The sequence below is a fragment of the Sus scrofa genome, chromosome 6 (genome assembly GCF_054392235.1).
Source record: "Sus scrofa isolate SSC_HxYL_T2T_F1_AM1 chromosome 6, Sscrofa_HxYL_maternal_Yorkshire_Landrace_v2.0, whole genome shotgun sequence".
Taxonomy (NCBI): domain Eukaryota; kingdom Metazoa; phylum Chordata; class Mammalia; order Artiodactyla; family Suidae; genus Sus; species Sus scrofa.
The window spans coordinates 65,271,229-65,286,930 of record NC_139388.1 but is presented as its reverse complement, the minus strand read 5'-3'; the positions used below and the strand labels follow the sequence as shown (position 1 = coordinate 65,286,930).

At 49.1% G+C, this 15,702-nt stretch overlaps 4 protein-coding genes across 4 annotated transcripts in view; all 4 read left to right on the top strand.

Annotated features, from left to right (window-relative positions):
- ZFP28 (ZFP28 zinc finger protein) overlaps positions 1-15,702 on the top strand; it is a 183,404-nt gene that overhangs the window by 73,837 nt on the left and 93,865 nt on the right. The gene's annotated exons all lie outside the window — the stretch shown is intronic.
- LOC110261379 (olfactory receptor 10A7-like) lies at positions 176-1,797 on the top strand. Its single transcript, XM_021097578.2, has 3 exons — positions 176-207; positions 392-533; positions 757-1,797. Exons 1-3 carry the CDS (start codon positions 176-178, stop codon positions 1,795-1,797), a joined length of 1,215 nt encoding a protein of 404 aa, XP_020953237.2.
- Positions 7,749-8,687, top strand: LOC100623819 (olfactory receptor 6Z7-like). The gene has a single exon (XM_003356095.4). The coding sequence runs from the start codon at positions 7,749-7,751 to the stop codon at positions 8,685-8,687; it is 939 nt and encodes a 312-aa protein (XP_003356143.4).
- Positions 14,627-15,565, top strand: LOC100623415 (olfactory receptor 6Z7-like). Its single transcript, XM_003356091.1, has one exon. The coding sequence runs from the start codon at positions 14,627-14,629 to the stop codon at positions 15,563-15,565; it is 939 nt and encodes a 312-aa protein (XP_003356139.1).

Genomic DNA, 15,702 nt, shown 5'->3' with positions numbered 1-15,702 from the left:
ATGTCCACTTGCATGGGGTACCGAGTCCCGAGGAAGAAAGAGACCTCATGGAAGACAAACTAAAGTCCACCTAACTCCAGACTGTGTAGACGGTGCACGAGGTGGCACCTTACATTGTTTCTAGCTATCAGGGCCAGTACCCCGAAAGGGGGATACTTCAGTGGAGACCCGGAGGATGAGAAAGTCCAACAGTGCCAACGGCTGGGGGTGAGGGATAGAATTGTGCAAGTGCAAAGGCCCTGGGGTGAGGGGAAAAGGCAGATATTCGTGGATCGTGAGTAGGTCTTTGAAGCCAGACTTAGCAGGAAGCTCAGCAGAAGAGGATGGAGAGGTGGCCAGGAACCAGTCCACACAGGACCCCATAAAGGGGAAACAGTGTCCTAACACCCAGGAGAGGGGATGGCAGTGCAAAAGCCCTGAGGCGGGACAAGGCCTTGAGGGTGGGCGGGGCTCCGTGGAGTAGAGTCAGAGGTGGGCGGGGCTCCGTGGAGCAGAGTCAGAGGTGGGCGGGGCTCCGTGGAGCAGAGTCGGAGGTGGGCGGGGCCAGGCCCGCCAGGGCCTAGAGGACTCCAGCAAGGCCTTTGGGGTCCCTGCCGCGTCCACCGGGTCTGCAAGGCGCGCCCTGAGTGTGACGGGGTCTGACTTGCCTTCTAATAAGATCCCTCCCTGCTCTGCAGAGCGCGCCCTGTCGGGTCAGCGGCCAGGCAGGCGCCCCTTCCCACTTCGTGGCTGCTCCTCACCTCTTCCCTCCCGCAGGCCGCCTCGTCCCGGGGGGCCGGCTCCCCACGCACCCCTGGGTCCATGCCTGCGGCCTGGGCTCCCCCGGGCGCCCCCGCTGCCCCGCCCTGGGCCAACCTGAGCTCGGCCGGCCAGTTCGTGCTGCTGGGCTTCGCGCACGTGCCCGCGCTGCGGCCGCCGCTCGCCGCGCTCTTCCTGCCCGCCTTCCTGCTCGCGCTGCTGGGCGACGCGCTCATCGTGCTGCTGCCCGCCCTGGACGCCGGCCTGCGCGCGCCCATGCACTTCTTCCTGCGCCAGCTGGCCCTGGTGGAGATGTGCTTCTCGCTGGACGTCGTGCCTCGGCTGCTGGGGACCCTGCTGCGGCCCGGGCGCGGCGTGTCGCCCGCGGGCTGCGCCCTGCAGCTGCTCCTGGTGCTGTCCTGTGTCTCGTCTGAGTGCTTCCTTCTGACGGCCATGGCCTGGGACCGCTACGTGGCCATCTGCAGGCCCCTGCGCTATGGCGCCATCGTGAGCCCGCGGCTCTGCCATCGGCTGGCCGCCGCGTGCTGGCTGGCGGGCGCGCCCGTGGCTCTGGTCTTCACCGTCTGGCTGTTCCGGTTCCCCTTCTGCGGGCCGCGTGGCATCCGCCACTTCTTCTGCGACATCGCCCCTCTGCTGAGCCTGGTGTGTGCCGACACCAGGGTTTTCGAGGACAACGTGTTGGTGGCCACGGTGCTGGTTATCATGGTTCCCTTCTGTCTGATAGCCACGTCCTACGCCCAGATTCTGGCCACCGTGCTGCGGATGCCGTCGGCCAGGGGGCGCCGCAAGGCCCTGTCCACCTGTGCCTCCCACCTCATCGTGGTGGTTCTGTTTTATGGCACCACGGGGGTCATCCACCTGCGACCCAAGGCCAGCTACTCCCCGGAGAGCAAGCAGGTGGTGTCCCTGTCCTACACCCTGGTGACCCCCATGCTCAACCCCCTCATCTACAGCCTGCGGAACAAGGAGGTGAAGGCTGCCCTGCGGCGGGTGTGCTGCCATCACCTGGGGTCTGGACCCCGTGAGGGACCTCCTTAGGACCACTTTCAGAGTTGTTGGCGTCAGTGTTTGCAGAGGCTCTATGTACAAGTATATAGTGCACTCTGACTTTTTCTTTCCCCTGGGAACCACAATGCTCCCTCTTTCAGTCGTGATGGGGCCAGTTCCACCCTTATAAGAAAAGGCTCTTGACAGAGTGTTCAGTCCCTGACCACAACTATCTGGAAGTGGTGGCAAATGGAACTAATGTGGGTCAATGAGAGTCTGTGACTGGCACAAAAATGTTGCATAAAAACCATCCTGAAATGCAGTGTCGTTTTTTTTGTTTGTTTGTTTTGTTTGTTTGTTTTTTGTCTTTTCTAGGGCTGCTCTGGCGGCATATGGAAGTTCCCAGGCTAGGGGTCTAATCGGAGCTGTAGCCGCTGGCCTACACCAGAGCCACAGCAACGCAGGATCCGAGCTGCATCTGCGACCTACACCACAGGTCACAGCAATGCCGGATCCTTCACCCACTGAGCGAGGCCAGGGATCGAACCTGCGTCCTCATGGTTCCTAGTCAGATTCGTTAACCACTGTGCCACGACGGGAACTCCTGAAATGCAGTGTCTTCAAACGTGTATTTACCCTCCTGAATCTTCAGCCAGCTGAGGGCTAGCTAGTCTAGGCTGGAGTCGTCAGGCGGATTCTTCTTATCTTGGCTAGCGTTGCTTATGCCACTGAGTGCTGACTGATGTGGGCTTGGCTTAGCTAGAGAATACTGGCTCCCACGTTTCCCCTTCTTCTCCTAGGACCAGAGGCCTAGGTCCAGTATGAGTTTTCTCATTATAATAGCTGCGTGAGAAGACCCAACTGTGCGATGAATTTTCCAAGCTTTGGTGACGTCACACCCGATAAAACGTTGTTGGCCCATGCAAGTTACATGGCCAAATCCAAAGTCTCGGGGCAAGGACGTACACCCTCTATTTGTGGGAGGAACCAACAACATCAATACAGAAAATAGTAAGGAATTTAGAACGTTAGAATCTACCTTAGAGAGCCAGTCACTGAGATTTTTGCTCAAACATCTTCGTCCGGAGACTTGGGGCCATGAAGATGCAAGCTTGTAGATGCCCGTGAGTGTCTGGTTTAACAGGGAAATTCCTGCTGGATGATGGAGTCAGTGCACAGAAAATCAGAACCAACGGCAGGGATGTGTTTCTAATGACTTTGCTGAGGTTTTGATTCCAGGAATGCTTGGAGTCTGTTCTGCCCTCGGGAATTCCTCTTACATGAACCAATACATTCACTTTTTACTTAAGCCACTTTGGGTTGGCGTTCTGTCTCCTTTAGTGACTGATTTACTGGCTTCACCTCCAATAGCTCACCTCAAACATGCGTTACTTTATTTCTTCTCTCAAGCTCCTTAAGAAGTTTTTAAACTCTAAGTAGATAATTCAGAGAAGTTCCTTCGCTTCAGCATAGAGACTACACTTGAAGGGATCTAGTTTTACTTGTGGGAACAGTTTCTCACCCATCTCCATGCCCCAGGATCCAAGCACAGGGCCTGGCATTAGGGAAGAGATCCGTCAATGCCTGATAGTTGAACTAAGCATGGCTCTGAGACTGACTTTCCTCGGCTCCCCCTCCCTTCAAGGCTCCACAGAGCATCAGTAAAAAACCATCTTCCACTCCACCTCTTCACCAAATCCACAGAGACCAGGGGAGGTCTCTGAGGTCTGGAGATCCCGTTTAAGGCTGCTTCTCCGCTTCCTTCTCATTGTGAGGCTAGTCAGCTCAGCAACACAGAGCTACCAGAGCTATAAAGATATACAAGGGTGGGAGGGGTGGGTGCCTTGTTCAGGACCAGGAGCAGGTCCTTCTGAGATGGACTGACAGGCAAGTCCCCCATTGCTTGGTCTCTCCTCCTCTGGGCAGGAGCCCAGTCCACCTGGACATCAGAGCCTGCTCCAGGTGCAGTGTCAGGAAGAAGGGGTCTGTGCCTGCTGTCCCTCCGCCATCAAATGAGGAGGTCAACTGCTATTCGGTGAAGGTGATGAGAAGCGGCACAGAAAGGAACTTTCTTTTCTAGAACACCTAAGGCATTCCAGGTACTGACACTAAAAACTTTAGATAAAGCAGCTGATTTACCTCTCACTTAGCAGTTACCCCAGATTGCCTGGTCGTTTACAAGGCACGGATAGGACACCTGGCTTGCTGAGGTCCATGCAATTGGTGTGGAAAGGGATCCTTTGTGTCTGTCTTCGTTCAAAGTCCTTCCTTTTTTTTTTTTTTTTTTGTTGTTGTTGTTGTTGTTGCTATTTCTTGGGCCGCTCCCGCGGCATATGGAGGTTCCCAGGCTAGGTGTCGAATCGGAGCTGTAGCCACCGGCCTATGCCAGAGCCACAGCAACTCGGGATCCGAGCCGTGTCTGCAACCTACACCACAGCTCACGGCAACGCCGGATCGTTAACCCACTGAGCAAGGGCAGGGACCGAACCCGCAACCTCATGGTTCCTAGTCGGATTCGTTAACCACTGCGCCACGACGGGAACTCCCCAAAGTCCTTGCTTTTAACCAGTACATCCTACCGTCCCAAAGAGGACTCTCATGCAGTAGCTCCCAGAGCATGGCACTCATTAAGGTTTTATTTAAGTCGTATTTTATGTTATAGTGTTGTTTATGTACAGTGTTATGTTCATTTCGACTGTCCAGCAAATGATTAAGTTCTATGTACACATATAGCCGTTCCTTTTCAGATTCTTTTCCTGCATAGGTTATTACAGACTATTGAGCAGATTTTCCTGGGCTGTACCATAGATCCTTGTGGGTTATTATTTTGTTTACAGTGATGTGTGTCTGCTAATGCCAAACTCCTAATTTATCCCCCCCTAGAATGTATTAATTTTAGGGGGAAAACAATGGCTCCTGAACTGCAAAGGAGGCCAGGGAAGCTTAACTGGATCACATACCTCTCCTGGAGCTACCCGGCTTCAAAGTTCTCCAACGCTTTGAGGCTGAAACCCAGGGTCGTTCATGTCTGCATGCCCTCCCCTCCTGGTGCACTGCTTCTTTGCACAAAGCCTTTACATGATAAATATTAGTGAGGTGAAGTGGAATTAAATAGTATTAAAGAATTCTACCCATCAAGAGTCAGTTTTCTAAGGAGAGAAATTCTGAGTGTCATTCAGGACAAGGGGATTTAAACCCAGTTCTGTATGACTCTGAGGCTAAGCTTAACCACTATCGTCGCTGTTACAACAGCAGAGAAATTAGGGTGTTCGAGGGATTGATGGTTACCTAAAATTTGAATAACGTCAAACTGAGGCACAAAGAGGTTAAACAAAATATGCAAAGCAACAGAGACAGAAAACATTGTGACCCAACTTTCTCTGGAGAGCAACAATGGATTTTTTTTTTTTTTTGGTCTTTTGGGGGCTGCACTCGCAGAATATGGAAGTTCCCAGGCTAGGGGTCGAATCAGAACTGCAGCGGCTGGCCACAGCTACAGCCACAGCAACACCCGATCCAAGCTGCATCTGTGACCCACAGCACAGCTTGTGGCAACGCTGGATCCTTAACCCACTGGGCGAGGCCAGGGGTTGAACCCAAATCCTCATGGGTTCTTAATCCGATGAGGCACAATGGGAACTCCGAGAATGGATTCTTATTCAACACTGTATCTCCTTCTAAACTAACATACATGTTAAAAAATAACTCATGGATAAAAAATAATTTGGAATTATATTGACATTTAGACTTGGCTTGATAAAGGCTGTTTCCACCTGTAAAGCTGAGCCTCACTGGAACAGACACGTCCCCATCTAGTGCCCAAGGCAGACCTTTTCCCGTGAGCTGGTGCTGGAAGTTCTCAATCCCAAGAGGGTTTGTGAAGAATAAATGGGTTAATACACGGATGTTCTCAGTACCAGGGGTGGTGCGTGGTAAGTGTTCAGTCAGTGTTGGGAATGTGCCCTCAGCCGTTGGTGTTTGTTAAGTGAATCCTAAACCATCATCACACCCTCCCTGTGTCCCCATTACACCCAGGGAGAAGCCCAAAATGCGTTGTAGTCTTTGCATTCACACGCCTCCCTGTTACTGCTTCTCCATTGACTCCTTTATTTTCGCTGAAACGTAGTCATTACCCCAGGCTCTGTGCTGGGGTCTGGGACTTAACGGACAGATCAGACCTGCCCTGTGACCTTGGGAGAGCTGGGGAGACCCTTCAGAACATGAAGCGTCCACGTAAGAAAATATTCTTCCTCTATTAAAGGGATGAGGTCAACTCCATGCTCAAACGGGATTCATTTCAAGATACGTTATTAATGAAGCTTGGTGGTGCAGAAAGTATGTCCCCGGCCCAGGAACTTCTGCATGCTGTGGGCGTGGCCGAAAAAAGGATGAGGCTTAAAATAGAATGCCTATTACTAACGAGAATACAGAGAGAGAGAGAGATGCCTACTGCCTCTTTTCACTGGTATAAACACTGACCCGACAGCTGTCAGATCATCTTGGGGCCTCGGGATCAAGTGCGGTGGTTGAAATTTTGAACATCACCCACTTAAGTGGGTCGAGGAAGAAATGGCCAGGCAGAGGCATGTTGATGGGATCCCTTACCGTTGTGCAAAACAGTGGTCATTATGGAGAAGGGCCTGGAAAACTTGGTCCATGACAAGCGGTTGAAGGGTTTGGGGATATTTCATTTGTCCTGAATGCCTTCCCCATTGCTTTCCATGTTGGGGGTCCCTCAGCTCTTATCTTACATCCTCAGGCATTTAGCTTCTGTTGTCTTCCATGCCCTGTCACAGGGTCCTGCACATATTTCATCATAACTCTAATCCCTTCTAGATGGCCTTGCCATTACATCGGCTCTCTTGTTCATTGTCTCTTTCTCACAAGAAACTGGCACACTGCCGACAGGGATGTATCTGCCTTGCAATCCCAGGTATTCCCATTGCCTGTCACATAAAGGGAAGCACAACAACAGTCACTGAGTGAATTCTGTAACCAAAACCCTACAGTCCAAAGGACTCTAGTTGGGTTATTTGCCAGCTCTTTATTCTCCATGTCACAGTATCAAAAATTGTTCACACTTGATTGTAACCATGTGGTGCAATTGACTTGAGGTCAAGCCCAGCTGTGTTTTCCTCCTGTTCTGTTGCTTCCTGACTGTGTGGTCTTGGGAAAGTGAATTTACCTGTGCGATCTCCATACATGCCCTATACATAGAACCAGAGAATGTAACTAGGCTGTGTGGCAGCTTCCTGATGCATCATAGGTACTGACAAATCATAGATGTGTTAGTTATGAGACTCTGCACCCCAATTTACATAAACTCCGTCCTTCCTGAAATGTATCACTAAGGAAATACTGCCTATGGGACTATGTGATCACGCATATGGATACAGCAAATGACATTACCAACCTTTGGCTCAAGGACACGTCAATTTTCGCAGGAACTCCTCCCTCTTTGCCCTGCTTGATCAATGTCATGATGACCTACAGTCTAATACAATTCTCAAAGTAAATTCACACTAAGACAAGAATGACATTTTTGAGCAAGAGACCTGAGAGTCTTCCTCTTCTTCAGATGGATAGACAACTCCTAAATTCCTATGCAGAGTGTAAAAAGAAAGGGAAAGACTGGTCTCAAAACTGTTTTTTTTTTCAGAACCCAAATAACCATTCTTATTTCTTATCTGAAGCAATTTCCATCCAATGCCTTGTTTATTGTATCAAACTCATGGGCGAACAGTGTTATTCTTCCTTCTGTTTGCTGTGAAAATTCACTCTGTAAGGACACAGATTTAGTAAGAAGAGTGACCAGAGTAAAACAATGATCGCCTGTCCAGAGTTTGACTCATAAATCTACAGCATCACTCTGTATGACAGTCCATTTCCAAGAGAAGCTGGGTGTTCGGTGCCTAGATTCTACAGGCACCGTGAACATTTTTCCTGTTTACTGTGTCTTTGCAGAAACAAGGATGTCAACAAACTTATTTGTCTCTCCACAGATGGAGAGGTCCTTGAAGGTGGGCAACATGACCAGAGTCCAGGAGTTTGTCTTGCTGGGCTTGTCCACAAGGTTGGACATAAGGGACGTCCTGTTTGTCACCTTCCTGGCCCTCTACCTGCTGACCCTCCTGGAGAACACACTCATCATCTTCCTCATCTGCAGTCACACCGACCTCCACAAGCCCATGTACTTCTTCCTGGGAAACCTGAGCTGCCTGGAGATGTGCTACGTGTCAGTGACCACGCCCAGCCTGCTCGTGGGGCTGTGGACGGGACCCTTTCACATCTCCTTCACAGCCTGCATGACCCAGCTCTTCTTCTTCATCTCTCTCATCTGCACGGAGTGCACCCTCCTGGCCTCCATGGCCTATGACCGCTATGTGGCCATCTGCCGCCCACTCCACTACCCACTGCTCATGAGGCCCCAGGTCTGCCTGAACTTGGCCATGGCCTCATGGATTGGTGGGTTACTGGTCTCAGTGGCCAAGACAACATGCATCGCCAGCCTGTCCTACTGTGGCCCCAATGTCCTCAACCAATTTTTCTGTGATGTCTCCCCTCTGCTCAACCTGTCCTGCACCCACGTGGCCCTGACGGAGCTGGTGGACTTCATCTCTGCCATCGTCATCTTCTGTGGGACACTGCTCGTTGCTCTGGCCTCCTACTCAGCCATTGGGCTGACCGTGCTCCGCATGCCTTCGGCCGCTGCCCGGCACAAAGCCTTCTCCACCTGCGCGTCCCACCTGGTGGTGGTGGGCATCTTCTACTCAGCGGCCCTCTTCATCTACTGCCGTCCCAGCCGCATCAAATCCATGGACCTCAACAAGGTTCTCTCCGTCATCTACACGGTGGCCACACCCCTGTGCAACCCCATCATCTACTGCCTGCGGAACAAGGAGGTCCATGCAGTGCTGCAGAAAACCCTCCACTGGCCTTGATCCTGGTCTTGGGACAGTAACCCCACATCTCCTAAATAAAACATTTCATGGATTGAAACACCATAAGCAATATTGAAAAACAAGTTAGGACTTCTGCTGGTGGCATGATGGTAACTAACGTGACTAGCATCCATGAGGACATGGGTTCGATCCCTTGCCTCACTCAGAGGGTTAAGAATCTGGTACTGCCATGAGCTGTGGTGTTGGTTGCAGCTGTGGCTCAGATCTGGCATTGCTGTGGCTGTGGTATAGGCCAGCACAGCTACAGCTCTATGCAACCCCTAGCCTGGGAACGTCCATATGCTGCAGGTGTGGCCCTAAAAATAGAAAAGAAAAACAAGTTAAATACTAAAGGAATATGTTTCTCACCTAATATATAGTGAGTTTTGTAACAAGCAATAGCAAAAATCTTATCTACCAAAGAGAATTGCGAATAATGTCTATGAGAAATCAAATCATTGAAAATGAATGATAACTGACTGGTAATTCCCATGACAAGTTGCTTGACTTCATTAGTAAAACAGGAAATGTACATTTAACCATCCCACCGTTTTTATCACTAGAAGATTGGTAGATATTTCACAAATGTGTCTGTTGCCCCCAGAAGTAGAGATTGATATGTACACAGACATTCTTTGCATCTTTGTTTGTAATAAAAAATCAGAAACAGGAGTTCCCATCATGGCTCAGTGGTTAATGAACACAACTAGTAACCATGAGGTTGCAGGTTCAATCCCTGGCCTCGTTCAGTGGGTTAAGGATGTGGCCTTGCTGTGAGCTATGGTGTAGGTCCAGATGTGGTTCGGACCCCTGTTGCTGTGGCTATGGTGCAGGTCAGCAGCTACAGCTCCAAGTAGACCCCTGGCCTGGGAACCTCCCTATGCCACAGGTGCGGCCCTAAAAAGATTAAGAAAAAAAATCAGAAGCAACCTACCTGTCCATCCTGTGCATGAATTCAACATAACTCATTCATTCTAAGAAGAGCATTTGGGCTACTAAAAATAAATAGATTTGTATATTTTGACCTGGAAATTTGGCTGGTATGTGTATGCTAAATAAAATACTCAGTAAAATACAGTATGAAATACTTTTCTTTTATATTCTTTATTAACTTTTAATTTTACGAGTGTACGTAGACCCAGAAGACCCTCTCTTGTGGTCTTCAGATGAATTAGTGCTTCTCAGAGCAGGTTATGAACATGGGGCTCCATGTTATTGTGCTCCCCAGAACCCAGGATCGGATAAAGGAAGGGCAGAGCAGTTTCTCATCTTTATACTCCAGGCTCTGAGCACAAGGACAGGCATTTGGGAAGAAACCAGAGAACACAGCATGACCCCCACTGCGTGTGGCTCCGAGACTGACTTTTCTCGGCTCCCCCTCCCTTCAAGCCTCTGCAGCACATCAGGAAAAAAACATCTTCCACTCCACCTCTCCTCCTAATCCACAGAGACCAGCGGGGGTCCCTGAGGTCCAGGGCTCCAGTTTAAGCCTGCCTCTCTGCCTCCTTCTCACTGTGAGGCTAGTCAGCTCAGCAATGCAGAGCATCCTGAACTGCAGACAAAAACAAGAGTAAGGGGTTCGTTAGAGTGAATGCCTCATTCAAGACCAGGGGCAGGTCCTCTCCAGATGGACTGAAAGGCAAGTCCTCCATTCCCTGGACTCTCCTCCTCTGGGCAGGAGTCAGATCCACCTGGACATCGGCGCCTTCTCCAGGTGCAGCATCAGCAAGAAGGCGTCTGCACCTACTGTCGCTCAGCTATCCAGTGAGGGGACACGTTCTCTGTGGGTGCAGACGAGGAACAATAGAAAGAACCATTCTCATTAGAACACCCAAGGCATTCTCTGTACCAACTCTAACTAATTTAGACCTATCTCTATAGAGCATATGAACATGCTCTACTGGACATTTCTTCTCTAGGTAAGTAGGTCAAGTGGCTTCTTGAAGACAATCCCATTAGTAAGGGAGAGCTATCCTGAAACGCATGAACATCTGGCTTCGAAGTGGCTTCTAACCACTATGTTATACCATCCCAAGGGATTTGGTATATAGTAGCTACTATTACACGGAATTGATTAATTCTAAGCGAAAGAAAATGATTCCTACATTACAAATTAGGAATAGAGGCTAATGGATTACTTATGCTTCTTTCAGTCACGCCGATGGAAAGTTTTCAGTGTCCAAACACCTGGAGGCTAGACCCTGCCTCTCCTGGTGCACTGCCTCTTTGAGCAAAGCCTTTACTTGATTATGTTTGTGGACTGGAGTGGAAGCAGACTTTTCCAAGACCAGAATCTGTCTTCTCGTGAGAGAAGTTAGGAGCGTCATTAGGACAACAGGGTTCAAATCCAATTCTGTGTACCTCTGGGCCCAAGATTTAACAATAACACTCTTCTGTCCCTCATTCACAGAAGTTACGCATTTCAAGGTAGAGTTGCTTCCCCTATTCTTGATGCACATACAACTGGAACATGAAAAGGTTACGTCGAATCCTAACTAGGACCACAGAGCTAGGGTTTTGTTTGCCTTAATGAGATGGTCATTCAGGTGTGGCCATAGGAGGAGAGAGAAGAGATGCTCAGAAAAAAGGAAGTTTTACACTCCCGGGTCCTAGAGACATGAGGCTCACTGTACAGGGCCACTTGGGAAAGAGAGGGGTGTCATGAGACGAGAGCGAGGGAAGAACTTAGGCCACCACTGTCTCTGGGGTTAAAGGCAGGACCAAGAAGAGAACTTAGCATGAGCTGGTTTGCATAATTTTGGCAGGCTTTGGACTGGAGGGGTAGCGCCTCATTGCCTGGTGCCTGGACCTGGGATGACTCGGGCAGAGGAACAGCCCGCTGGGGTTCAAGGACCAGATAGTTGAGGTATGGCCTGGATGGGTTGGTTTGCATAAGGAATACATGCTCTTAGCTATCTCTCAAAGTTGGTTAGCCCAGGGAAGGCAGTCTCTCCTCAGCCAGAACACTTTCTTCTAGTGTCAGAACATCCTAATACAAAGAACGGAAACCCAGTTTCCTGGGAAGCTCATGTTCAGCATCATGGACAGCCCCCATCAGCCCGTACTGATGCTTAGACCTTTACAGGGACAAAAGATAGATCCAAGGAGCTCCCCTTGGGGCACAGCGGAAACGAATTTGACTAGTATCCATGAGGAGGTGGGTTCCATCCCTGGCCTCGCTCAGTGGGTTGGGGATCTGGCATTGCTGCGAGCTGGGTGTAGGTCAAAGATGCAGCTCAGATCTCACGTGGCTGGAGATGTGGCTGGCAATTGCAGCTCCAATTCAACCCCTAGCTTGGGAACTTCCATATGCCATGGGTGAGGCCTTAAAAAGGGGAAAAAAATAAAGGCATATCCACCCAACTTTGGTATGAACTTTGGTAAAAAGTCTGAAGTTGTACAGTCAGCAACTATATATGTGGCTATATTTTTATTCAGTCCTCTCAGTAACCCTATGAGGTAAGATGGCAATTCTCACATAGTATTGACTCAAACATTGAGTCTCTGAAATATTAAGGAGGCAAGACATTTTACTTTCTGAAACTCAGTCATCATCCTTGAAAAATAACGATAATGATACCATTTTTTAAAGTTCTTTGAGACAACTCAATAAAATAACATGGAAAATTCTTGGCACAGCGCCTGGAATACTATTTTGAAGAAGGGTCTTAAGAAACACTTGAACTTTTGTTGCATTGTTAATTGTGGCAAATAACTGGGGAAAATGACATTCCCAAGGTTTTCTATGGACTGATCCTTGACCACCTCTCCATCCTCATCTCTCTCTGCTTTTTGTGCTTCTAAACCCAGCTTCAATGCATGGGTTTTCCATACAAGCCTTGCCGTAGACATCTTTGCCCAAGCACTTTTGCCACAAACATGGTCACTGCATACCTAATTGGCAGTTTTCCCATAAAAGATCAAAGAACTGCCTGACACTTTGGTTTAAACTAGTTGATGCTTTGGATTCATTTCCCCCATTGATCATATACCTCTATTTTTATATTACATAAATCTTAGTCCTTATAACGATCTATACATTGACAAGCAGACATGACAGTCTTTTAAAAGTGGATGTTAACAGGAGTTCCAGTCGTGGCTCAGTGGTTAACGAATCCGACTAGGAACCATGAGGTTGTGGGTTCGATCCCTGGCCTTGGTCAGTGGGTTAAGGATCCAGCATTTCCGTGAGCTGTGGTGTAGGTTGCAGATGCATCTTGGATCCCCCATTGCTATGGCTGTGGTGTAGGCTGGCAGCAACAGCTCCCTATTAGACCCCTAGCCTGGGAACCTCCATATGCCGCAGGAGCAGCCCTAGAAAAGGCAATAAAAAAAAGAAAAAGAAAAAAAAGAAAAAAATGGATGTTAACAATTACCTATAGTGACCTGATAGAAATTTGGTGATAAAACTTACCATAAGTGTGAAATAAGAGCATGTAAGGCCAGGTTGCACAGTATACTGGAAAATGAGAGTATTGGTTTGTAAATCCTTCGATGATTTGGTGATTTTTTGCACAACTTTGAAACTTTCTCCAACAGACATGTGACAACATGCCAAGAACAAGTGATACTGTAGGTTTTCACAAGATGATCCAGAGCTCACTTACAAATGTTCGGAAACTGATGCCTCTCTTAGCGAAGGAATAAATTTTGGCGAAAAAGACAGAGTGTGATGCCAAACGAGAGGATGCATCAGCGCGTGGTCACAGCGCGTGGTCATTACGGAGAGGGGCCTGAAAGGCTGGGTCCACAAGAAACTGTTCTCTCTCTTTCTCACAAGAAGTCAGCTCCCCCTGCACAGAGACCAAATGCATCCCGGTCACCTGTGTATTCCATGTTCCTAGCATAGAAATGGAAGCCCAGTGAATGTCACTGATTGGCTTCTGTAATTTATACCCTATGGACAGAAGGACTCTGTCGCTGAGTTATCTGCCAACTCTCTGCTCTCTGTATCTCAGGAGAAAAAGGCTTTGGGGCTCCACAGCCTTGATCGTGGCAATGTGGTGCAGTGGAATTGGCATAGCACTGAAGTGCGACTCGGCTGTTTTTGACCCTGGTGCTTCCTGGCTGTGTGATCTCGGGCAAGTGATTTTACCTGTCTGAGTCTCGTAGCTGTGTTTTGGCATAGAATAAAAATATAACTAGGATTTCTGGCATGTTACTGGCTTGTGGACTCAGTGGAATTATAGAAGTTTTCAAGAATAGATTGTGTGCCCCAGTTTATGTAACAATTTCCTCTGTGAGCCTCAAGTTCCTTAAGTATAACAGTGGAGAAATAATGCTTATGTCTGTATGTGATTACACAGATTGGGTACATAAATTACATTTTCAACCCTCTGCTGAAAGGTGTGTGCACGTTTGTGGGAATCCAACGCAGGAAGGAAGCTGCCCCTTCGTCCTTACTGAACACGGTAACTGAGCATAATATAATCTAGAATATAAGATTGCATTACGGGAAGAGAAGCATTTTCACAGAAAGAGAGAGCTTCCTGTCTTGGATTTATAGAATACGCCTAAATTCCTGCGTAGCATGTAGAAAAGAGGGAAAAGTTAATTCAGAAAGAACCTCTTTCAGAATAGAAATGACAACCATTCTAATTTATTCTGTAGAGCAACTTGCCATCAAATGCTTCATTTAATTTGTTGTAAAAACCTTGGGAGGCAAGTGGTATCCCAGTTTTCAGTCAGTCCAGTTGTTTGGTTAAAGACCTAGACTTACTAAGAAGAACAATTAGAGTATCCAAGATCATCTGCTCTCATGCTCAGCCTTTATCTCATGTAACGAAAGCATTTTTCTCTGTAACAGCCCATTTCCAAGAGAAGCTGGGTGTTCGGTGCCTGGGTTCTACAGGCACCATGAACATTTTCTCATTTTTTTTTTTTTTTACTACTGTGCCTCCGTAGAAACTAGAATGTCAACAAATTTTGTCTCTCCACAGATGGAGAGGTCCGTGAAGGTGGGCAACATGACCAGAGTCCAGGAGTTTGTCTTGCTGGGCTTGTCCACAAGGTTGGACATAAGGGACGTCCTATTTGTCACCTTCCTGGCCCTCTACCTGCTGACCCTCCTGGAGAACACACTCATCGTCTTCCTCATCTGCAGTCACACCGACCTCCACAAGCCCATGTACTTCTTCCTGGGCAACCTGAGCTGCCTGGAGATGTGCTACGTGTCAGTGACCACGCCCAGCCTGCTCGTGGGACTGTGGACGGGACCCTTTCACATCTCCTTCACAGCCTGCATGACCCAGCTCTTCTTCTTCGTCTCTCTCATCTGCACGGAGTGCACCCTCCTGGCCTCCATGGCCTATGACCGCTATGTGGCCATCTGCCGCCCACTCCACTACCCACTGCTCATGAGGCCCCAGGTCTGCCTAAGCCTGGCCATGACATCGTGGACTGGGGGGATGCTGGTCTCAGTGATCAAAACAGCATGCATCGCCAGCCTGTCCTACTGTGGCCCCAATGTCCTCAACCAATTTTTCTGTGATGTCTCCCCTCTGCTCAACCTGTCCTGCACCCACGTGGCCCTGACGGAGCTGGTGGACTTCATCTCTGCCATCGTCATCTTCTGTGGGACACTGCTCGTTGCTCTGGCCTCCTACTCAGCCATTGGGCTGACCGTGCTCCGCATGCCTTCGGCCGCTGCCCGGCACAAAGCCTTCTCCACCTGCGCGTCCCACCTGGTGGTGGTGGGCATCTTCTACTCAGCGGCCCTCTTCATCTACTGCCGTCCCAGCCGCATCAAATCCATGGACCTCAACAAGGTTCTCTCCGTCATCTACACGGTGGCCACACCCCTGTGCAACCCCATCATCTACTGCCTGCGGAACAAGGAGGTCCATGCAGTGCTGCAGAAAACCCTCCACTGGCCTTGATCCTGGTCTTGGGACGTTAGTCTGACTTAAATTTTTCACGGTCCCAAACACCATAATGATATTGAAGGCAAAGGAAATGCAGGAGAAATGTATTTCCCATCTAGTAGACATGAGTTTATATCCATCAATAGCAAATG

What these genes read in the sequence shown, in the direction of transcription:
- LOC100623415 (XM_003356091.1), top strand. Translation starts at nt 14,627, where the DNA reads ATGGAGAGGTCCGTGAAGGTGGGCAACATGACCAGAGTCCAGGAGTTT.
- LOC110261379 (XM_021097578.2), top strand. Translation starts at nt 176, where the DNA reads ATGAGAAAGTCCAACAGTGCCAACGGCTGGGG. An exon ending in AACAGTGCCAACGGCTGGGG is followed by an intron (nt 208 to 391) that starts GTGAGGGATAGA and finishes CCTAACACCCAG; the next exon opens with GAGAGGGGATGGCAGTGCAA. An exon ending in TCCGTGGAGCAGAGTCGGAG is followed by an intron (nt 534 to 756) that starts GTGGGCGGGGCC and finishes TCCCTCCCGCAG; the next exon opens with GCCGCCTCGTCCCGGGGGGC.
- LOC100623819 (XM_003356095.4), top strand. Translation starts at nt 7,749, where the DNA reads ATGGAGAGGTCCTTGAAGGTGGGCAACATGACCAGAGTCCAGGAGTTT.